General features: G+C 36.4%; 1 protein-coding gene across 1 annotated transcript; it reads right to left on the reverse strand.

Annotated features, from left to right (window-relative positions):
- Nucleotides 1-8474: 8474 nt before the first annotated feature.
- Nucleotides 8475-14752, reverse strand: LOC107642915 (FG-GAP repeat-containing protein). The gene is made up of 13 exons (XM_088486400.1): nucleotides 14498-14752; nucleotides 14186-14344; nucleotides 13703-13951; nucleotides 13459-13578; nucleotides 12878-12958; nucleotides 12422-12517; nucleotides 11631-11726; nucleotides 10976-11029; nucleotides 10684-10887; nucleotides 10378-10503; nucleotides 9964-10029; nucleotides 9577-9876; nucleotides 8475-9301 (listed from the first exon to the last, which is right to left on the reverse strand). The coding sequence occupies exons 1-13, from the start codon at nucleotides 14558-14560 to the stop codon at nucleotides 8825-8827; spliced, it is 2091 nt and encodes a 696-aa protein (XP_088342526.1). The 5' UTR covers nucleotides 14561-14752; the 3' UTR covers nucleotides 8475-8824.
- Nucleotides 14753-18207: the final 3455 nt, after the last annotated feature.

The following is an 18207-nucleotide window of genomic DNA, read 5'->3' on the forward strand; positions in this document are numbered from 1 at the left end:
AAATTAGATTAAAAACATATTAGGAGACTGCCTCGAAACAAGCATAATACCTTGAGCCATGTACTATGGGCATATAGATGATCACCTAAGGAGACTACATGGTTGACACCTTATGAGCTTGTATATGGACACAAGGCTGTCTTACCACTTGAGATAAATTTGCAGACTATCAGAGTGGCTAAACAAAATGATTTTCCCGTTGAACAATACAGGTCGAGTATGGTAGATGAGATAAATGAATTAGATCAAACTCGACTAATGGCTTTAGATAGAAAGATTTGACAGAAAGAATCTATAGCTAAGTCATACAACAAGAAAGTAAAGAAAAAGTGATTTGCAGTTAGTTACTTGGCTTTAAAATTAGTCCTTCCTACAGAGCAAGTTAAAGGAAAATGGTCAACATTATGGCAAGGACATTTTAAGGTTGAAAAGATATTTGATGGTAATGTGTATGATCTAAGAGACATAAGAACTAATCAACAATTAGGATGCATAAATGGAAAATATCTCAAAACATATCATTGTCATTAGTGTGGATTTCGAAAATTGCAAACTAACCGGCAAGTGCACCGGGTCGTACCAAGTAATACCTCAGGTGAGTGAGGGTCGATCCCACGAGGATTGATGGATCAAGCAATAATAGTTGAGTGATTTACCTAGTCAGACAAGCAAAAAGGAGTGTTTTGAGTTCAAATTGCATTAAACAGTAATTCAAAAGAGTGAAGAAAGCGAATTGTAAATTGGTTGTGAGAAATAATGTGAGAAAATAGTTAAAGTTTTGAAGATGTTCAAATTTCAGGATTAACAATTCTCATTAACTACTTTGATTATACAAAGATTCAATTTATAGCAAACTTTAAGTGATTAGACTCCAATTCCTTGGTAATTTAATCCTCCTCTAACTCAATTAACCGCCAATTCCTTGATCACTTAATCTAATTAGAGAGTTTAAGTTCAAACCATAGTTTATAAGCCACACAAAGCCCTAAAGATCCAAAGATGATATAATTATATGTCACATATCATATTAATCAGATAATTAAAGAGTTATGAGAATTCGATCAGTTCTAAGCTGTTAGTCAGGTGATGTAACTTTTCCAAGATTCAACAAGAATTCAAGTTAGAAAAGAGTTATTTTCTAATACACTCTAATCCATAGGATGAAGAACAAAACAGACTCTTAAATGTAAATTAATCCATTAATCAGAGGTGGAAAACAATAGTTATTAATTCATCCAAATAAACAGAGATCCTAACCTTAACGATGGTGGTTTAGTTGCTCATGGTGTGAAAAAACCTTAGCAGACAAACGTGTGAAAGTGCAGAAGAGGAGAAGGAGCCTTGGGACAAGATCTCTTCTCTTTTATAACTAATCCTAATAAATGTAAAATATAATTTCTAAAACCTAAAAATATCTTTTCTTAATTCAAAATTTATTTTAAAAACTAAATTAAATCAAAATATTTGATGTGATTCACGCGGAAGCCTTTCAAAATCAGTATTCTGGCGCCAAACATGATCTAGGTAAAGTTTGGCACCACGTTCACGTAAGATTGAACGCATTCCCATGTTCCTGGCACCAAACGCCGAGATATGGCATTTGGCGCCACTATGGCCAAACTGAATTGGAGTTTTATTGTGATCCTGGTGCCAAACTTGAGCTAGATGAAGTTTGGCGCCACCTCCTAGATGCAATTGAATTCTTTTCTTCTTTCTGAACTCTGCCAAATTCGCCCGTATGCTACCTGAAATTAATTAAATTTCAAAACAACTCAAAGTAGCATTCATGGTGGTTTAAAACACCTAAATCTTGATTTAATTCAACAAATCCAAATGCAAATTTATTGAGAAAAGATAAGAAAGATGCTCACGCATCAATCATTAAATCAAAATGCGAAAGTTCATACAAAATATCGACCACATATAAAGGGTCTACCATAAGTTAGATAAATTAATATTCAAATAAAGTCCTAAATTGAAGCTTCAAGTCCTCTTGTTTTCGACCCAAACTAGTGGCAGCTTCAGAATTCCCACCTTTAACTTTGTTGGCTTGAGTGATGACTTCTACTAAAGCAAGTCGACTCGAGACTTTGGAGGAATGTACTTTCTTAATTTTTTTTGAGTCAGGGAGTGAGAATTAAGTTAGCTGCTGCAATTTTCCCTACTAGCCTTCAACTCAACAAATTCTGTTTCAAAAGTTTCAATTCTCGATACCAAGGTTTGCTCTTTAGTTTGACCTTCTGATAGGACTTCTTCAATTTAATACTTAGCCATTTCACATTTGTTTAGCTGCGAGTCCTGGGTAGCCAATGCCTCAATTAATTTTCTCAATTTTTTCTCGACTGTCTCAGACTTAGAAATATGATTATAAATGTCTTCGATGAAGACACCTAGAGCTCTATGGATTTCAGCTGGAATCTTTTGGTCCAGAAAACTAAGAGCATCAAGGAGTTTAACCTTCAGGTCAGCATTATTGTTGATCTCTTCCAAAGAATGGTTAAGGCAGTCGAGGCTCACCCTTTTAACAACAAGAGGATCAAGAACTAGTGGCAGATGAGGCTTAGGAGAAGTAACTTCTTCTTCATGGATTGAAATATTGGGTTTTAATTCTTGAATAGAGGAACAAGTTCTGGCTCCTGACCAGAAGAGGAGAAAACTCGTGTTCCTTCTGAGGAGTATACTTGTCGAGCTTCTGATAAAATATTGGTAAGATCAAAGTCAAAATTCTCAAAATCTAAATCCCAAGCCTCTGGTGCAGGAACATTGAATGGGGGCTCTAATTCATGTTCGATAGTAGTCTGATTTGCATCCAGAGTGTAGAAGTGGCTGCAGTAGTTGTCGATATAAAACCCAACTCTCGACGTGTTTCCGCATCACTTGGCAAAGGCATATAGCTCACTTGCGAAATTAGGTAGGTATGTAAATATGAACAAAAAAATGAAATAAGGAAATGGTGAATAAATTTACCATTGAAGATTCAGTTGACGGATTGGGCTGTACTGGACTTAAAACAGGAATAGGTGGTATAGTCACCGGTCGAGGAACTATGGGAGGAATAGGTTGAGTCACCTCAGTCTCAACACCGAACATGTCAACTTCTAATGCAGAGTGACTTCCTGCTTCGACCGAGATTTGGAGCTTTGTTTCGACTATTTAGACTGAACAACAAAAGATTAGGTATATATGCAAAACTATCTTCGACTATAAGTATAAAGGTGTTATAGAAATACATTAGAAAAAATAGTGGGATTTGATTTTTGTACTTTCTTGGGGTTAGGCCTAAGAAGGATGTCGACAACACCATGATTTTTTTTAGGAAAGTGTGGCCTCACTTGGCATCCTCTTTGGAGCAGTGTCCTCCTCTGATTCCCAGTTTTTCTTGACTGGTTTGGGGTCGGGAGCTATACCAATTAGCTCTATAGGTCGAGCAGCTAAAAGACATAGAGAATATAAGATAAGTAAGGACTTAAAAGTTAAAGTTTTAAGAAAACATGGTGCCTGGAGGATATTCAGCGATCTACGTTCGACCATGAATTGTATCCTTGAAGCCCCAGTAATAAACAGCACTAGTCGTGTTTATGCCCAGAGTTCAACAATCCTTTTTTTGGAGTCGATAGTTCGCTCCCATGGCTCCTTTAGGAGGATTAGGTAGTCGATCAGCGAGACTAAATGGGGCATTGAAAAAAGGAGGAAATTGAAATTTTTGCATAAACTGTGTTTTGGCATAAGGATATTGAGCCAAAGCCTTAAAGTAATGGTCAAGACATCTATGAAAATGCATTTCTTTCTTCTTTTTCCATACCTCTAAGGCCTCGTTAAAAACATATTTTACCTTCTTGAAATGCCATTTTACCTTATAATATTTTTTGAACTTAAGGATTTCTTTGATATGCTCACCTTTAGTCTTCTTCGATGCTATAGCAGTCTATGTAGTAGGAAGAACCAAATTAGAGAGAGCTTGTTCAGATGAGGTACAATGAGAATTGTAATAGGTAGACCCCCACTTGTGGAAGGCTGGTGTTGAGAGAAAGCAAAACTTTATATCATATCTTTAATATTGAGAAGTTACTCTTTGGTGATTAAGGTCCAAAATTTAATCAAACTCCTCCAAATTGGACACCTCATAATGGATCATTTGTGTTCCAGGGTCGAGAAAAAGAGGAGAAGGTAACGCTTGTGCAAGACCAAACTGTCTCGACACGAATTGGGAATAGGTGACCAATTTCTTTTTTAGAGTCGTTGTTGACTCAAGAAGGAGACCCACAGAAAGAATTTTGGGAGTTAATGTTTTCTACCATAGTTCATCGACAGTCTCTTGATTTTTCAGATTTGTGACTAGTTAAAGAATGGAGATACCCCACAGCACTTTTTCGATAGGCAAATGGATTTGGGTAGTAAGAAGAGTCATCATTAATCTTGATGTTAAGAAGGATATTGATGAAGTAACAAAAAGCGTCGATAGATGACATGCTTTTTGGTTTCGACCAAGAAAGAAAAGAAAGTTGGATACTATCAAGCTGGGCTGTTGGAACTTCAGAAGAGGAGGCAGTGAATCGAGGTTCGAGTACAGCCTTCAACCATAGGTTTATAACGCAAAGAGGACCAAAGGGGTTGATTGAGGACTCATCTTGTTGAATCTCACTAACTATTAAAGAAAGTGTTTCATACAATTGACTCAGAATTAGAGAAGGAAGGTTGACATATTTTTTACAGTGAAGCATGATAACTAACGGCAGATAATTATATTTTTGGATCTGAATCGATTTCGGACAAAAAAAAGCATTCAGCCACAAGAGTAAGAGTGAGAAAGTTATATGCTCACTGTTAGTCACAGGGTCACCCTCGAAACCCATGTTGTTTTGAATAAAGCTCGACACAGAAGTCGAGTCGAAGTTGATGTCGAAAATATCATCAGGGTATGAAGTGGTCCAGCATCCATCTTTCCAATCGGGAGCAATGCCAGTCAAAGAAAAAATTTATCAAGGTCTGACCCATCATTCCATAAGAGAAATAAAAGTTATTAGTGGCTAGGCACCAAAAGTACAAACTAGACCCTAAGAGAGGTGCAATATAAGACAAGTCGAAAGTGGCTAATCTAAGAGCAGAAGCAATGCCTAAATATTTTCATACAAACTTGTAAGTCGAAGATAGCCTCGACATCCAAGTTGAAAATAAGGAGCTAGATTTCTTAGGGGGTATTGTTTTGAAAACTCGATTGGCAAAACAGGTAGCCTTAACATTTTTGCAAAAAATCAAAGATATTCAGGAAAAGATAGAAAGAAAGAAGAGATAGAATCGACTTGTTCTTGAGTCAAAAGTGGCCCTAAATATGGATACAAGACGTCTGTGTCCTAGAATGAAAGCAATACATGGCTTCTCCAGAATTCGGTAGTCTCAACGTTAGAATTGGGAGCTCGTAGAGTACCGTCATCGTTGTAAAATTGTGACACATTGGCCACCAGAAGAGGAAGAGCTACGATGTGAACATCATCATTGTCTTATTCTTGTGAAGGAGAGACGTGAGTAGCAGAAGCTCCGCCAGGAGTAGAAGCGGCTGCCGCAGTGGTGGTAGTAGAAGCAAGAAGAGAGGATGATGTAGTATCTCCCATAGTTGAAATAGTAATAGGAACAGTGGTAGAAGTGGTGGAGGCAATGGTAATAGAAGAAGAAGCCGCGATAACAACGGGGGTACTGCTAGAATGGAGGCCAGATTGAGAATCCATGAAAAAGGCGAATAAGGATTTCAAGAAAGAGGAGAAAGATTTTTGCAAGAATGAAGAATGATGAAAATAGTAGGTATGAACAAAGAAGTGAAACTTGAGAATGTGAAAAGGTTTAAAAGGAGGAGACCCATTAAAGCTCATTGGAAACGTTACATATTCCCAGAGAAATGTGCGAACCATTTCGTTTCTGCATAACTGTCTTTTCAAAATTTTGAAATTTAAAAATGGCATGTGCAAGGCATGTGATCAAGTGAAACTCGTCATTTCATTTTCTGAAAAGACCAATTTTAAGGGACAATATGTTAGCACAAAAATTCGACAGTTCAGATAACTCGACCATGATCGTTTGACCTAAAGGTGAGTCGACAGTATGTAAGTCGAGGTGTCATAGTATGTGGATTGTTCCAGGAGAATGTAGACTGAAGTATCACAACATGGGTTGTTTCATAATAGTATGAGCACAAGGGTTTGACTTATCCTAGAAGGAGTCGAGTTAGTGACTTCTAAAAATCGAAATAAGATAATTGCATAAAGGCATCATCTAGAATCATTTTATGGAACGTGGGGCTTGAAGACCGAGGTAAGAGAAGATGTGGAACATCAAACTTGGGAGTCAAGATTCTTTATGGTCAAGGCAATGTCGTGGCCTAGAAAATAGGAAGAAACTAGATCGTGGAAAGAGAAAAACACTCTGCAAATCTTATCCTTGTGGTCTATAAATAGAAGGCAGAAGTGAAAAAGGGACTTCAATTTGAAACACTACAACATCACACGAAACTCTACAAATTCATAGTCACGCTGACGCCAAAGAGATATATGGAGTGCAAGTACATGTAAATGTCTGGGTTCAATTTTTTTTTGTTCATTTTGTCTTCATTATTTTAACTTTCTCTTTCATTTCATTTTATCGTTTTTAATTCTTTTTTAATTTATTTCCACCATTTATTTTAAACTTTAATTTGTTTGTTATTTCAGCTACCGTACTTATTTATTCCGTTTCTTTTTCTTCTTATTTTGTTTTATATTATTTATTTTTTATTCTTTTCTTTCAAGCATTTTATTTTCAGACTTTTACTTCGTTTTATTTATTTTTTTTATTTTATAATTTATCACAAATATTTCGATATATACAATTTTGATACCTACATTAAGTAATTCTCCGATCGAGCTCACTTTTTTTAGAGGAGTCGTATCTGCTCTGCAAACTGAGATCTTGATATGAGTTTAATTCAACACCCTGTCAAAATTACCAAAAATCAAGTGAAACACAAACAAAATTTTTTAGTAAAAATTCGGATACAATTATTTTCATATAAGTTACTAATTAAAAATTATTAGATGATTTAATATATAATTATATAACAATTCTAAACTATCAACTTAATTCTGCCAAACAAAAAAAGGAAAAAGTGAAAAACAACCAACTAGACCCTCTAACAATCAAAACGGTGGTAGATAGGCTCTGCCGTTCTATCGAAGAATTGAAGACCCAAATGCAGCTTGCGTCCTTTCTTGGCAAGAAAGTCAGCAACAAAATTTCCTTCTCGAAGAGTATGACTCCAGTTGATATATTGAATTTACCCAACAAGAATGGAGAATGGATCCTTTCATTTTTTTTTTTTTAACAATTGAGAGAATAAAATATGATCTTTTATCATTAATTTTGTAAGTTGGATAAAAAATAAATATGAAAAAAAAAATAATAAAAGATTAGAGATCATATTTTACACCCTCAATTTTTTTTAACAATTGAGAGGATTCATTTTCAAATAATAAGTCGAATTATAACTCATCTTAAATAACTGATCAAGTCAAATTATAAGTCATCTTGAGAAACCGACCATTAACAAAAGCCCATAAGAATAAAGGAAGAGATCCATGTAGGCATGATTCTGCAAACTTATTTTTTAGGGTTAGCAAAATTAAAGTTCATTCTTGTTTCTTATTGGCAACGAGACTAACTAATTATTCAATGAAAGCACGGCGATAAGCCGATAACAAAACTATTTAAATCATAGCCACCCGTAAGAATATCGGCATAATAGTAAAAATTTATAATATATAAAATAATTGATAGTTTTATCAGAAGGAGAATTAAGATAAAAGCATTTTCTGCTAGTGTAAAATTCATTTTGTAAAGAAAACAGAAAATAAAACACAATACAAAATCCTAGGGTATATGCTATATAGATTATAGAACATATACAAAATCGAGAAACAGTAGCTTTCGTCTTACAGAGATATTTTTTGGATGTGGCTCGTGTACGTCTGATCCAATTGGCTATGTTAAAATAAAACTAAATCCAATTAACGTTTCAAGATAAACACACGTAGAGAAAAAATACTTCAAGAGAACATAATAATTTTTTAGAATGAATATTGTTATTTTTATTTTTATAATGTCATTTTTTTTCTATAACTTCATATATATATATAATAGTATGGGTGGAATAACATTATTTCTCTAATTCTTTTCCCAAATTATCTTTAGTCGGCCACATTTATTTATTCTTTGTTTAGCATTTTCTTTGAAAACAGAATAAAAAAGGTAAATACTTCTTCAATATAATAAAGGAAAAAAAAAAGGTTTCTTCTTTAAAAAATGAAACAGTAAATAAAAATGGAAGAATTAAATATGAACAAAGAACTTCGACCGAAAACCCTCAAGCTACATTTGGGCGAAGTTAACCGCCGTTATAAGACGGGAAAAAATGTAGAGGTGGAAGAGAGCAAGAGTTGAACTCAGGTAAGTTTCTAGTGTGAATCAACTTACTCTGAAATATATAGGTACAGTCTTATTTTGTAAATTATCTATGTATGGTGAATTGGTGACCGCAATCACATGAACTCGGGTCAGTGAAGCCAACATAGTATAGTTCCCTCATAATAACAAACATTATAACATGAAAATTCCTACATGCATTGCTATCTTGTCCACTTCTATCAAACTGTTACAATCAATGGCCACACTGTTAAGCACCTTCCCAAAATCTTACGTTAAACTCCATGCTTTTTGAATACTCTTGACGCACTAGTGGTTGCATTCTATACACCTCCACAATTTTTTCTCTTGGTTCTGAAGTGCCTGCAATTCCTGGCTTTCACCGAGGACCAGATGAAGGACGAGGCTTTCCCTTGATTGAATTCAAGTGCTGGGTGACAAATATGACTCCCATTACAACTATTAGACAACCAACCAACATGCTGAAGAAGAGAGCACCGGGTTGACGGGTCTGGACAAAGCCATACACTCCGCTCGAGGTTACAAGAATGAGATCAGTGAGCCCATCATTTGAGAAGTCCTCAGAGATCAATACGTGAGTTGGCGGAGCAGGTAATTCGATTGTAGCCAATATACTACCTCCCGGTGATATTACAACAGCTTCTTGTTCACCAGCTGCAAGGATCATTTCCTGATTATCATGTGATCGCAAGGAGAGAGGTTTCAGTGTGGGAACCACTTGACCACCTTCCATCATCCCTGATGGAGAAGGCATATTTGACCATGAAACTCCAGTTGATTGTTGCCATTGCCAAATAGCATCATGACCATGCAAACCAGGGGAGTATGATGTAATCTGCAAGGAAAAGTTTTATCCCAGTCCTTATATCAGCATCAATAATATCATATGGGTCCAGGTGAAGCTATTCAAGCATCATACAAAGCATGTTCTCCTATGACAGTAATCAGATGGAAGCATCACAATGCATTCGCCCAACACCAACCAGAACAAGGTAATTGAGACTTGAAACACTTTTGTGAACAAAACTGAAATTGTATTGGTTGGTGACCAAATAAAAAAATAATAGATGTTATATGGCTAGAGAAACAAAGTTGAACAATAGCATATACCTCGCCCCGGTTTGTCAAAAAGATAACATCACCATGGCTTCCTTTCCGATGCCTGTGGCCATCATTTCTAGGAATAAGAATAGGCGTTGCTACCTCTAAAGAAGCAATATCTGGACTTCGAGCGAAGTTTCTATAAAGATCTCCATGTTGGAATAAATTAAAATGGTTATAATGACAAATAGATACATTGAACAGTTGCTCCCTTATTGGTACACCTGATGTGGCAACAGCCCAACAAGGTCGAAGCACTTCCATTGACCCACTAACTACAGTCTGCTCAGCACCATTTCCTCCAACAGCCTAATAGTATGAATACTAAACATTCATATCATAGTCAAATTACATGATGGTCTAGCGTTATTTAAAAAAAAAATACAAAACATGCACCTGGACATGATCTAGAACTCCGTCACCATTAATATCAGCATGTAGACCGCCTTCCTGAAGATGAAGCTGAAAAAGACAAAGTTGTCATTACAGTGAAAATGCAATAAGATCAGCGAATAACATGTCAGAGCTTAATGAAATTTTAGCTAAAACAGAAACCAAGAGCAAAGGTTTGACAGTCGGATGAACCAAACATTCTCTTTAACTTTTTTTTAAATAAAAACCTACAAACACTAATACTTTCTACACTAAGAAATGATTTGCTCTGTAGACCAGAAACAGTATCAGTAGTTACAGCGTTACAATAGGCTCACAAATTACTTAGCAAACTTGTATTGTGACTTAATCAAGGTATGCAAATAATGACAAAAGCAATAATCAAATTCAAGCTGATTAGGGAGTCTATATAAATACCCTGCATATTGTTCGACCAGATGCCAGATGAATAGCTTCTATCCCTTCCTTCTGATGAGCCACCACCACATTAGGAACCCACCAAACCTGAGTGTAGTTGGTTATTGTTGGAACAAAAGGTAGATGCTGCATCCAAGGGGAAAACATCATTAGAACAATGAGGATCCCCCAAAAGTAAGGATGTGACTGGGGCTTCTCATTAGTACCGTAGAAAACTTTTCTCCTTTTTTTTTAACCCCCTTCTATTATTAGAAAACTCTAATAGATATTATTATTATTATTATTATTAGTAGTAGTAGTAGTAACCTTCTTAGATTTTGCTGAACCAGCATAATTTGCAGCTTTCCCAATTATGTTGGAAATTTTTTTGGTTGAGTCCTTCCCTGGAGGATGATTTTCCTCAGGCTTGTGGAAAGGGTAATTCGTACTCTTTCCAGGTGTTCTCTTCAATGTTTTCCTCTTGTGCCGCCTGAAGTGTGCCAACTTCAACAAAGTATCTTCCCTCCTATCCTGATAAAGTGTGTGTAACATCAAGTTTCTAGGGCATCTGAGATAAAGCTTTACCACAAGAGAGTAAAGTTTGACTAATATAACATACCCAATGATGTGGCATAACTCCCAGGATTGATTCTCTGAATTCCCTGCATTCAAACTAGAATTTCACATGTCACAGGAAGCTATCCTTTAGGGAGATACCTATGATACTGGATACAGATTTCACAATTACATCTAAATTAAGCAAGCCAAAGTGTTTCCACAGACAGAGGAAGGAGCTGATGAAGTTTCTCGAGTATACTTGGGTGAATATTAGATAGGATTCTGGCAATCCTTCTAAGCTATTCTTTGTTTTGATGGTTGATTATTTATTGAAGAGAGAATAAATTTTATATAAAATAAAGGAATGTTAGGAACACAATGACTATAAAACACGTAACACAGCTGAACTTTTCTTTGTTCGGATATTATTTAGGATGGGAAGGGCCAATATTACTTTTCCATTGTCTAGAAGTTGTTTAGAGAACTAATGAGGAAATATAAGAATGGAAAAAGCTATACATATAACAAACACAATCCGCACCAAAACGCACATACATAACCGAGCTGATGGGAAGAAGAACAGAAACATATTTTGTAAAAGAAAGACTATTACGTCAAAGCCCACAGGATGGATTACTGCTTCATGCAAATCCATTCCACAGATTCCACCAATACAAAGCATCTAAGACTCATCTGAACAGCTATAATGTAAATACCTCTCCAGGTTGACGACTATTCATAGCGTGAACATCAAGCTTGTAGTTATGCTGTGGAAGTAACTGTGAAGCATCTGAAGACTGTGCTTCAATGTTCTGAAGAATGAAAAGACAACACGATATTACTAGTAAATAGAAAAGACAATAATGCAACACGTGCTTGATGCTTGTTACAAAGTAGATGTCATAATAGCTTCATGACACATTTAACCAAAATGACCAACATGTAGGTTGTGACATATCTAATCCAGGTGAAACTGTTAAGACTGAATTTGGAGTTTGTTGGGAACATATTTCAGTTGTGTGATGGAGTGATTGATGACTTTTTCTTTTTAACTGTATAGTCACGAATTAAAATCCTTGTTCATATGCTTGAGTTCAGGTATCCCTCTCCATGGGAATAATTTATCAACACCAGGCTCTGGATCATTATATTCCTCATTTTGTGTTGTGTTGTGTTGTGTGTGTGTGTGATTGATGACTTTTTCTTTTTAACTGTATAGTCACGAATTAAAATCCCTGTTCATATGCTTGAGTTCAGGTATCCCTCCATGGGAATAATTTATCAACACCAGGCTCTGGATCATTATATTCCTCATTTTGTGTTGTGTTGTGTGTGTGATCATGACTTTTTCTTTTTAACTGTATAGTCACAAATTAAAATCCCTGTTCATATGCTTGTGTTCAGGTATCCCTCTCCATGGGAAAGCATGAGTGCATAACAAAGACCAGAAAAGAACACCAAACTTAGAAAGCATGAGTGCATGACAAAGACCAGAAAAGAAAGACACCTCATTTTTTCTCCTCCATCGTTCTGTGCCAGATCTACCAGCAAATGCATAAAATGCAAAATGGCGTAAATCAACAGTTCCAGAGTTGTCAGAAGCCTATTCAGAACAAGGAACATAATAAATAGTCAAAATTTCCACCAACATAAAGAGAAATTTAAAGGGGATGAGATAATATGCAAAGGGGGGAAGAACAGGGAGTAAGATGAATTAGATAAAAAAAAGAAGCGCAAAATGGTTCAAAACAATAGAACACTATAAAAAGGTCAATATTCTCTAACTATAACCTATTAGAATTACACTTTTGTCTTATATCACATCTTGTTCATTTCAAGTACAGTGGTCTTGTGTTCAGATCATTAAGGTCTGGATAAATCAATGTTTCTGGTACTCCCTTGCATGCTAATGGTAATAAAACAAAATGACAAAAACGTTTAGCAACCATGTGTATAGGCATACCTCCTTTTCAGTAGCACTTCTTCTCTGCTGCTCAGAAAATCTAGCTCCCATTCCCAGTTCTTCAAAAGGATCCATAAAAACCTGAGAGTGACAGAACAATTTGCTTGAGAAACCAATCAGCACAAACTATACCAAAACAGTTGATATGTACATTAAGACAGCAATAAGACACCACATAGTACCAAATACACTTGCTTCAAATTGAAAGATAAACTATTAGTTCTGATTACACACCAGGGATACACATCCAAAATCATTACCATCATGATAATCAGTAGCCTACGGAAATTTATGAAACTCCAAAAGTAGAAGGAAACCCACAAAATCATGCTTCGTTAAATATAGCTGACTGGGAACTTTCATGTTCATCCTTAACGTAAACAAAAACACTCAAAGCAAGGAGAAAGTCATGACCTTATGTTAATCTGACTCATAAATTGTTTATAGTTTTAATTTTTCAGAAAGGTTGATAAACACAATCAACTTTAGATAACGTGCTTTGCCATAGCTTGTAGAAACAAGCATACACAGCAAAATACAATAACAAAGTAAGGGATAAAGACCAGGGAAGGGACACATACATATGGCTGCATTTCCATCCTCCCACCAACAATGACCAATCCTGTATCTCCATGCTTCAAAGTATAATTGCTTATAGAGATTGCTACTTCCCTATGGTGAGCATTATGGGGAAAATCCTCCTGTTAATGGCCACTACAAGAATTAGTAAACTCAAGCGAACATAACAGGATTATGGAAAAAAGATACAGTGAAAAATTATATCCTGTGAAATGCTACAGCTGAAATACCATTCACACAACCAACCTGTAAATTATTTTCCCACAACTTTTGGAGGTTGGAATCAAAGCACATTATGGACCAACCGGAAGTTACTACAACCAAAACCTGTTTCTGCCGTTGCCCCATTTTGTAACGATCAATATAGCCGGTGGCCATAGCAACAGGGCGTCTCCCAGACGTAACACGAATCTTGTCGGGTAACAGAGACACCTCGGCCAACACACGTGCCTCACTAAATCCTTCGTCGACCCGCCTACTATGGGGCTCCAAAACCTGCGTAGAGACCCGCCATAATTACAAATCCCAGATGCTACACACTACTAGTAGTCCAGTACCAGTTGCAAGTTGCAACAAAGTTATGGAGCAAATAATAGAGCTAAGAAATGATCATTCACACTTAAATCACAAAGGATACCAAAATAAGCATGAGGCTATAGAAATGAATCAAAATTGGCACGAGCAAAAAATAAAAAATAAAAAAGAGAGGAAAAAATGGGAATAATGTACCTGAATTTTAGCATCATGGGTAGCAACGAGAACTTCTTTCTTGCCATCCCCATTGAGATCAGCAACCAAAGGTGGCGGAAGGCGTTCGGCTTCGTATTTGATTGGGTATTCATCGGTGAGGTGCATCCACGCGTCTTTGAAAGAAACACCACCTTCGTGCTGAACCGAGTTGCCATTGAATTAGCAATTCAAAACCGAGCAGCATAGTTTGGCACCAATCGAATATAAAAGGGACCAAAAAAATGGAAATTGAACATGAGATTAAATTGGGATTGAGTGTAAGGAGTAAGGGGTAAGGGATTAGGGTTTAACCTGAAGGGAGAAGAAAATGGCGAATGCGGAGAGCATGAGAATGGCCAAATCCCGCTTCCTCATGACAGCGTGTGTGTGAGTGGATCAATCACACCCACACTCTCTCTCTCTCTGAATGTTTCACTTCCTTCGTCGTCTTCTTCCTCAGCTCAAACTTTCAACTTAGCTCTGGTGTCTGCTCCGGACTCTCAAAAAGATAATAAAAATGTTTTGGAAATTATGTTGGAGAGTTTAATTTTGATAAAAAAAATAATTAAAAAATTTTACACAGTTATGAATTATCTAGTCACATTTACATAGTTAAGATGATTAAGATAATAAATTTAAACATTTTACTAATATAATAATAATAGTGTACAATTAAATAATTATTTTTTTCTTTTTCATTCAATGCCATAAAGTACATAGTGAGAAAAAATTCAGATATTATAATACCAAATTTTGTTCGAACCCTTCAATCACACTCGATAAAATGGTTGATAAAAATGATTGAGATAAACATTTAAGGTATTATAGTATTGTCTTCCTGAAGTACTGAAAATCCACCTCTATAGTATCAGAGCCTCAAGTTTATAAAAAAAAAAAGGTATTACTAGTAAAAGCAAGTAAGAGAGAATTACTAAACATGAACCCTAGACTCTTTAAGTGCTTCACAATCCATACATCATTCCACCTCCTTAAGTATAGACTGATTACCCTCTAGTTTAAAGAAAACCCTTGGCAATAAGATTGGTCAATTGGTAGAATTTATTCATGTTCTAGAAGACTTTCGAACCCCAGCCACTTAATACTCTCTTATAAGTCCCTATTCTTTCTACCAAAGACAAAAGAAATCAACCATCACCTTCATCCGCCATCTTATTAACAGAAACCCTTCTCCTCCTCCTAAAGAAGTCATTCAGTCCTCCCATCTACAATAGTGTGGTTTAAAAGCCACTACTGTTGAACAGTATATAACCCTAGAAATTCCACAAGAACTCATTTAAAATTACCAAAACCAAGGCTGCACTCATTTGCATCTGGGAGCAGTTTGGCTTATTCTTACTCTTCATGGAAGAATATCCCTTTCGATGACAGCCAAGGTTGCTCTTTTAGATACCACTTTCAAAGAATACCAACATGCCTTAATCAGAGCATTAGTAACTACACTCTCAAATGGAAGTGTCATTCTTACTATAGCTCCTAATTTCACCATGAGATTATCGGACTCAACGATATGTCAAAGGCTAAAAATCCAAATACAGCTAGTTGGAGTAATTCAAGACTCTAATGCTGAACAGGCCACCTTGCACCACCAAGTTCTCTACAGAGTTCAAGACCATGCTATTGATCTCAATCTCCCAAACACTACAGGAGAAGTATTATTCATGTTCACAGATAATACTAGAGGGCCAGCAATCGTAAACATTCCAAGAATGATCACTACTGATGAGCTTTCTTCTATCATTCCATTGGAATGGATTACTGATTATGAGAAAGCTTTTCCAAAGGAACATGTTGATATTCATACTACAACACCTCCAACTATTACTCATAATAGTGATGGAACGGTGACTACTGTTTTCCAGAGACCTGGAATAATCAAGCAAACTTCACTGCAAGGACCATCCTTCAGAAGGATTAATATGATCTCTCCTGTTCAAATGCAAACAACTCACGATCAAGATGATCCACCTATACATTTCTATGAAAATGGAAAACCTGTTTATGTTTCTCATATAAATGGCCACTTCATTTGGGATGTTTGATCCCTCCATGTGTGATTCTGACTGTGACTGTGCTAACCAATGGAGTGACACTGATGATGATGATTATGCTAGGCGACAGAGGAACAAAAAAAAAAAAAAAGAGGTCACTGCAAGCCGCTTGCTCCTATAAAAAGCCCAGCCCCCTGATGATACAGATGCGGCACCGATGCTCAGGAAGAAAAGATTGTCCCGCAAAGGTTCTATGGATTATCTTTATCAGCCAGTCAATTCAATCCTATGCATTGCCACCCTCAGATCTTATGAGGAAGAATTTCCACCTTTAGTGACTCAAACTGATGAAAAGAAAATCACTAGAATACCTTATGTAATTCCTCAGGAACTGTCGGAAGATTCTGATGATGAGAGGTTGGAAGTTTCAATAGAGGAGATACAAAAGTTTTATGAGAGTCAGAAAAAATTGCATGATGTTGTTGCACAGAGTGAGGGTTCCTCTATCTGGGGGAAAGATTATCCTTTTATGATTGCTGCCGACGAAGTTTGTCAGACCCTGACCGATATTATTTTGGCTGACGAGGTGGGAGACGTGGCCATTGATCAGTACATACAGGTAATGTTGTACTATTTGATTTGTTTGTTGCTTGATATATGTATTGGGGAGCATGTTAATGATCGTTTAGTTTTGTTGCTTTTTCTAAGGTTGTTGGTCTTCGACTTGCCAGTTTGGGGCGTAGCCGAGAAAAAAAAAACATCAGAAAAATTCCCAAGAAAAGTCGGATCCAAAGTTGAAAGAGGAGTTAGATTTGAGAATTGCTAGGATTGCTGAGCTTGAAACTAAGCTCACTGAATTAGAAAAGGAGTTGAAGCTCACAAAAGGAAATTATGCTAAGGAAGTGGAGGATATTAAGAAAAAGGAGGCCGATCTCTCCAGTATGAGTGCTCGTATTATTAAGGTTACGAGTCAGTTGAAGGAGATGGAGAAGAAAAGGCAGGGAGAGATTCTGGATTCTTTTATTGAAGGCTTTAAAAGAGCCTCCCTTCAGGCAAAGTTTCTAGCCCCTGAGGTGGACTTTTCTCAGATGGATCCAGGTAAAATAGTTCAAGACGGGATCATGGTGGAGGATGATGGTGATGCTGAGCAGGAAGATGAAAATGTTGAACAGTAGTTTATATTTTCGCTTTTGAATTTGGCTAATTTAAACTGCAGTAGTTGGTGAATTGATTTGCTCCTTTTTGGGCTTTTGACTGTTTTGGTGTATGCCCTTCCTAAAGGCATTTATATGCTCTGATAATTAGGTAATTTTGATGGCCAATTTGTATTCGTTTCCATTGTCAGATATTTTGAAGTAGGTGCTAATTTTGTACAACTTTAGAGATGCGTTTTGAAATTGTAGTGTTTGAACCTTAATTGAATGGTTGAATGGAGTGATGTATAAAACTGATTGGCTATATCTATGAGAGATATAGATGTACAGATCGGTTTATCTAATTTGATCGGTAATTGTTTTATGATCGGTAAGTCCGAGTATTCGGATTTGGAATAGAATTCGATTATTTGATTGATCTGTGAGGTCTGATAACTCTGATTTTGAACAGAGTTCCGGTATTTGTTTGATCGGCTGGTTCCGATTAATCGGATTCATAATAAAGTTTGCTTAGTTGTTGGATCGGCAAGTTCTGATTGACCGGATTCAGAATAAAGTTTGGCATTGTAATAGCCAAAGTTGCGAAAAGAAGGTAAAGATGCCCATAGTTTAAATAGAATGGATTAAAAGTGTATTGATGGACCTTTGATTACAAAGGTGCAGGTAAGCAAGTCTCGTTAAAACCTCTCCAAGCAAAATCCGTTTTGGGAAAAATCTTGGTAATAGGAAAAAGAGTACTTGCCTGTCCCTAACTTTTAACTGTAGTATAACTTTAAAGACGATACATTCCAAGTATTAGGCAAAGTGTTACCATCTAGGGTTTGTAGTCGGTAAGCCCCGTTACCGATGACTTGTATAA

The sequence above is a fragment of the Arachis ipaensis genome, chromosome B5 (genome assembly GCF_059453495.1).
Source record: "Arachis ipaensis isolate K30076 ecotype BB chromosome B5, ASM5945349v1, whole genome shotgun sequence".
NCBI classification, from domain to species: domain Eukaryota; kingdom Viridiplantae; phylum Streptophyta; class Magnoliopsida; order Fabales; family Fabaceae; genus Arachis; species Arachis ipaensis.

Excerpts from the sequence above, each read along its gene's own strand:
- LOC107642915 (XM_088486400.1), bottom strand. The coding sequence starts at position 14,560 with ATGAGGAAGCGGGATTTGGCCATTCTCATGCTCTCCGCATTCGCCATT. Across the intron at positions 12,959-13,458 it reads GGATGGAAATGCAGCCATAT|GTTTTTATGGATCCTTTTGA; the intron begins GTATGTGTCCCT and ends TGTCACTCTCAG. Across the intron at positions 9,302-9,576 it reads TTTTGACAAACCGGGGCGAG|ATTACATCATACTCCCCTGG; the intron begins GTATATGCTATT and ends TTTTCCTTGCAG.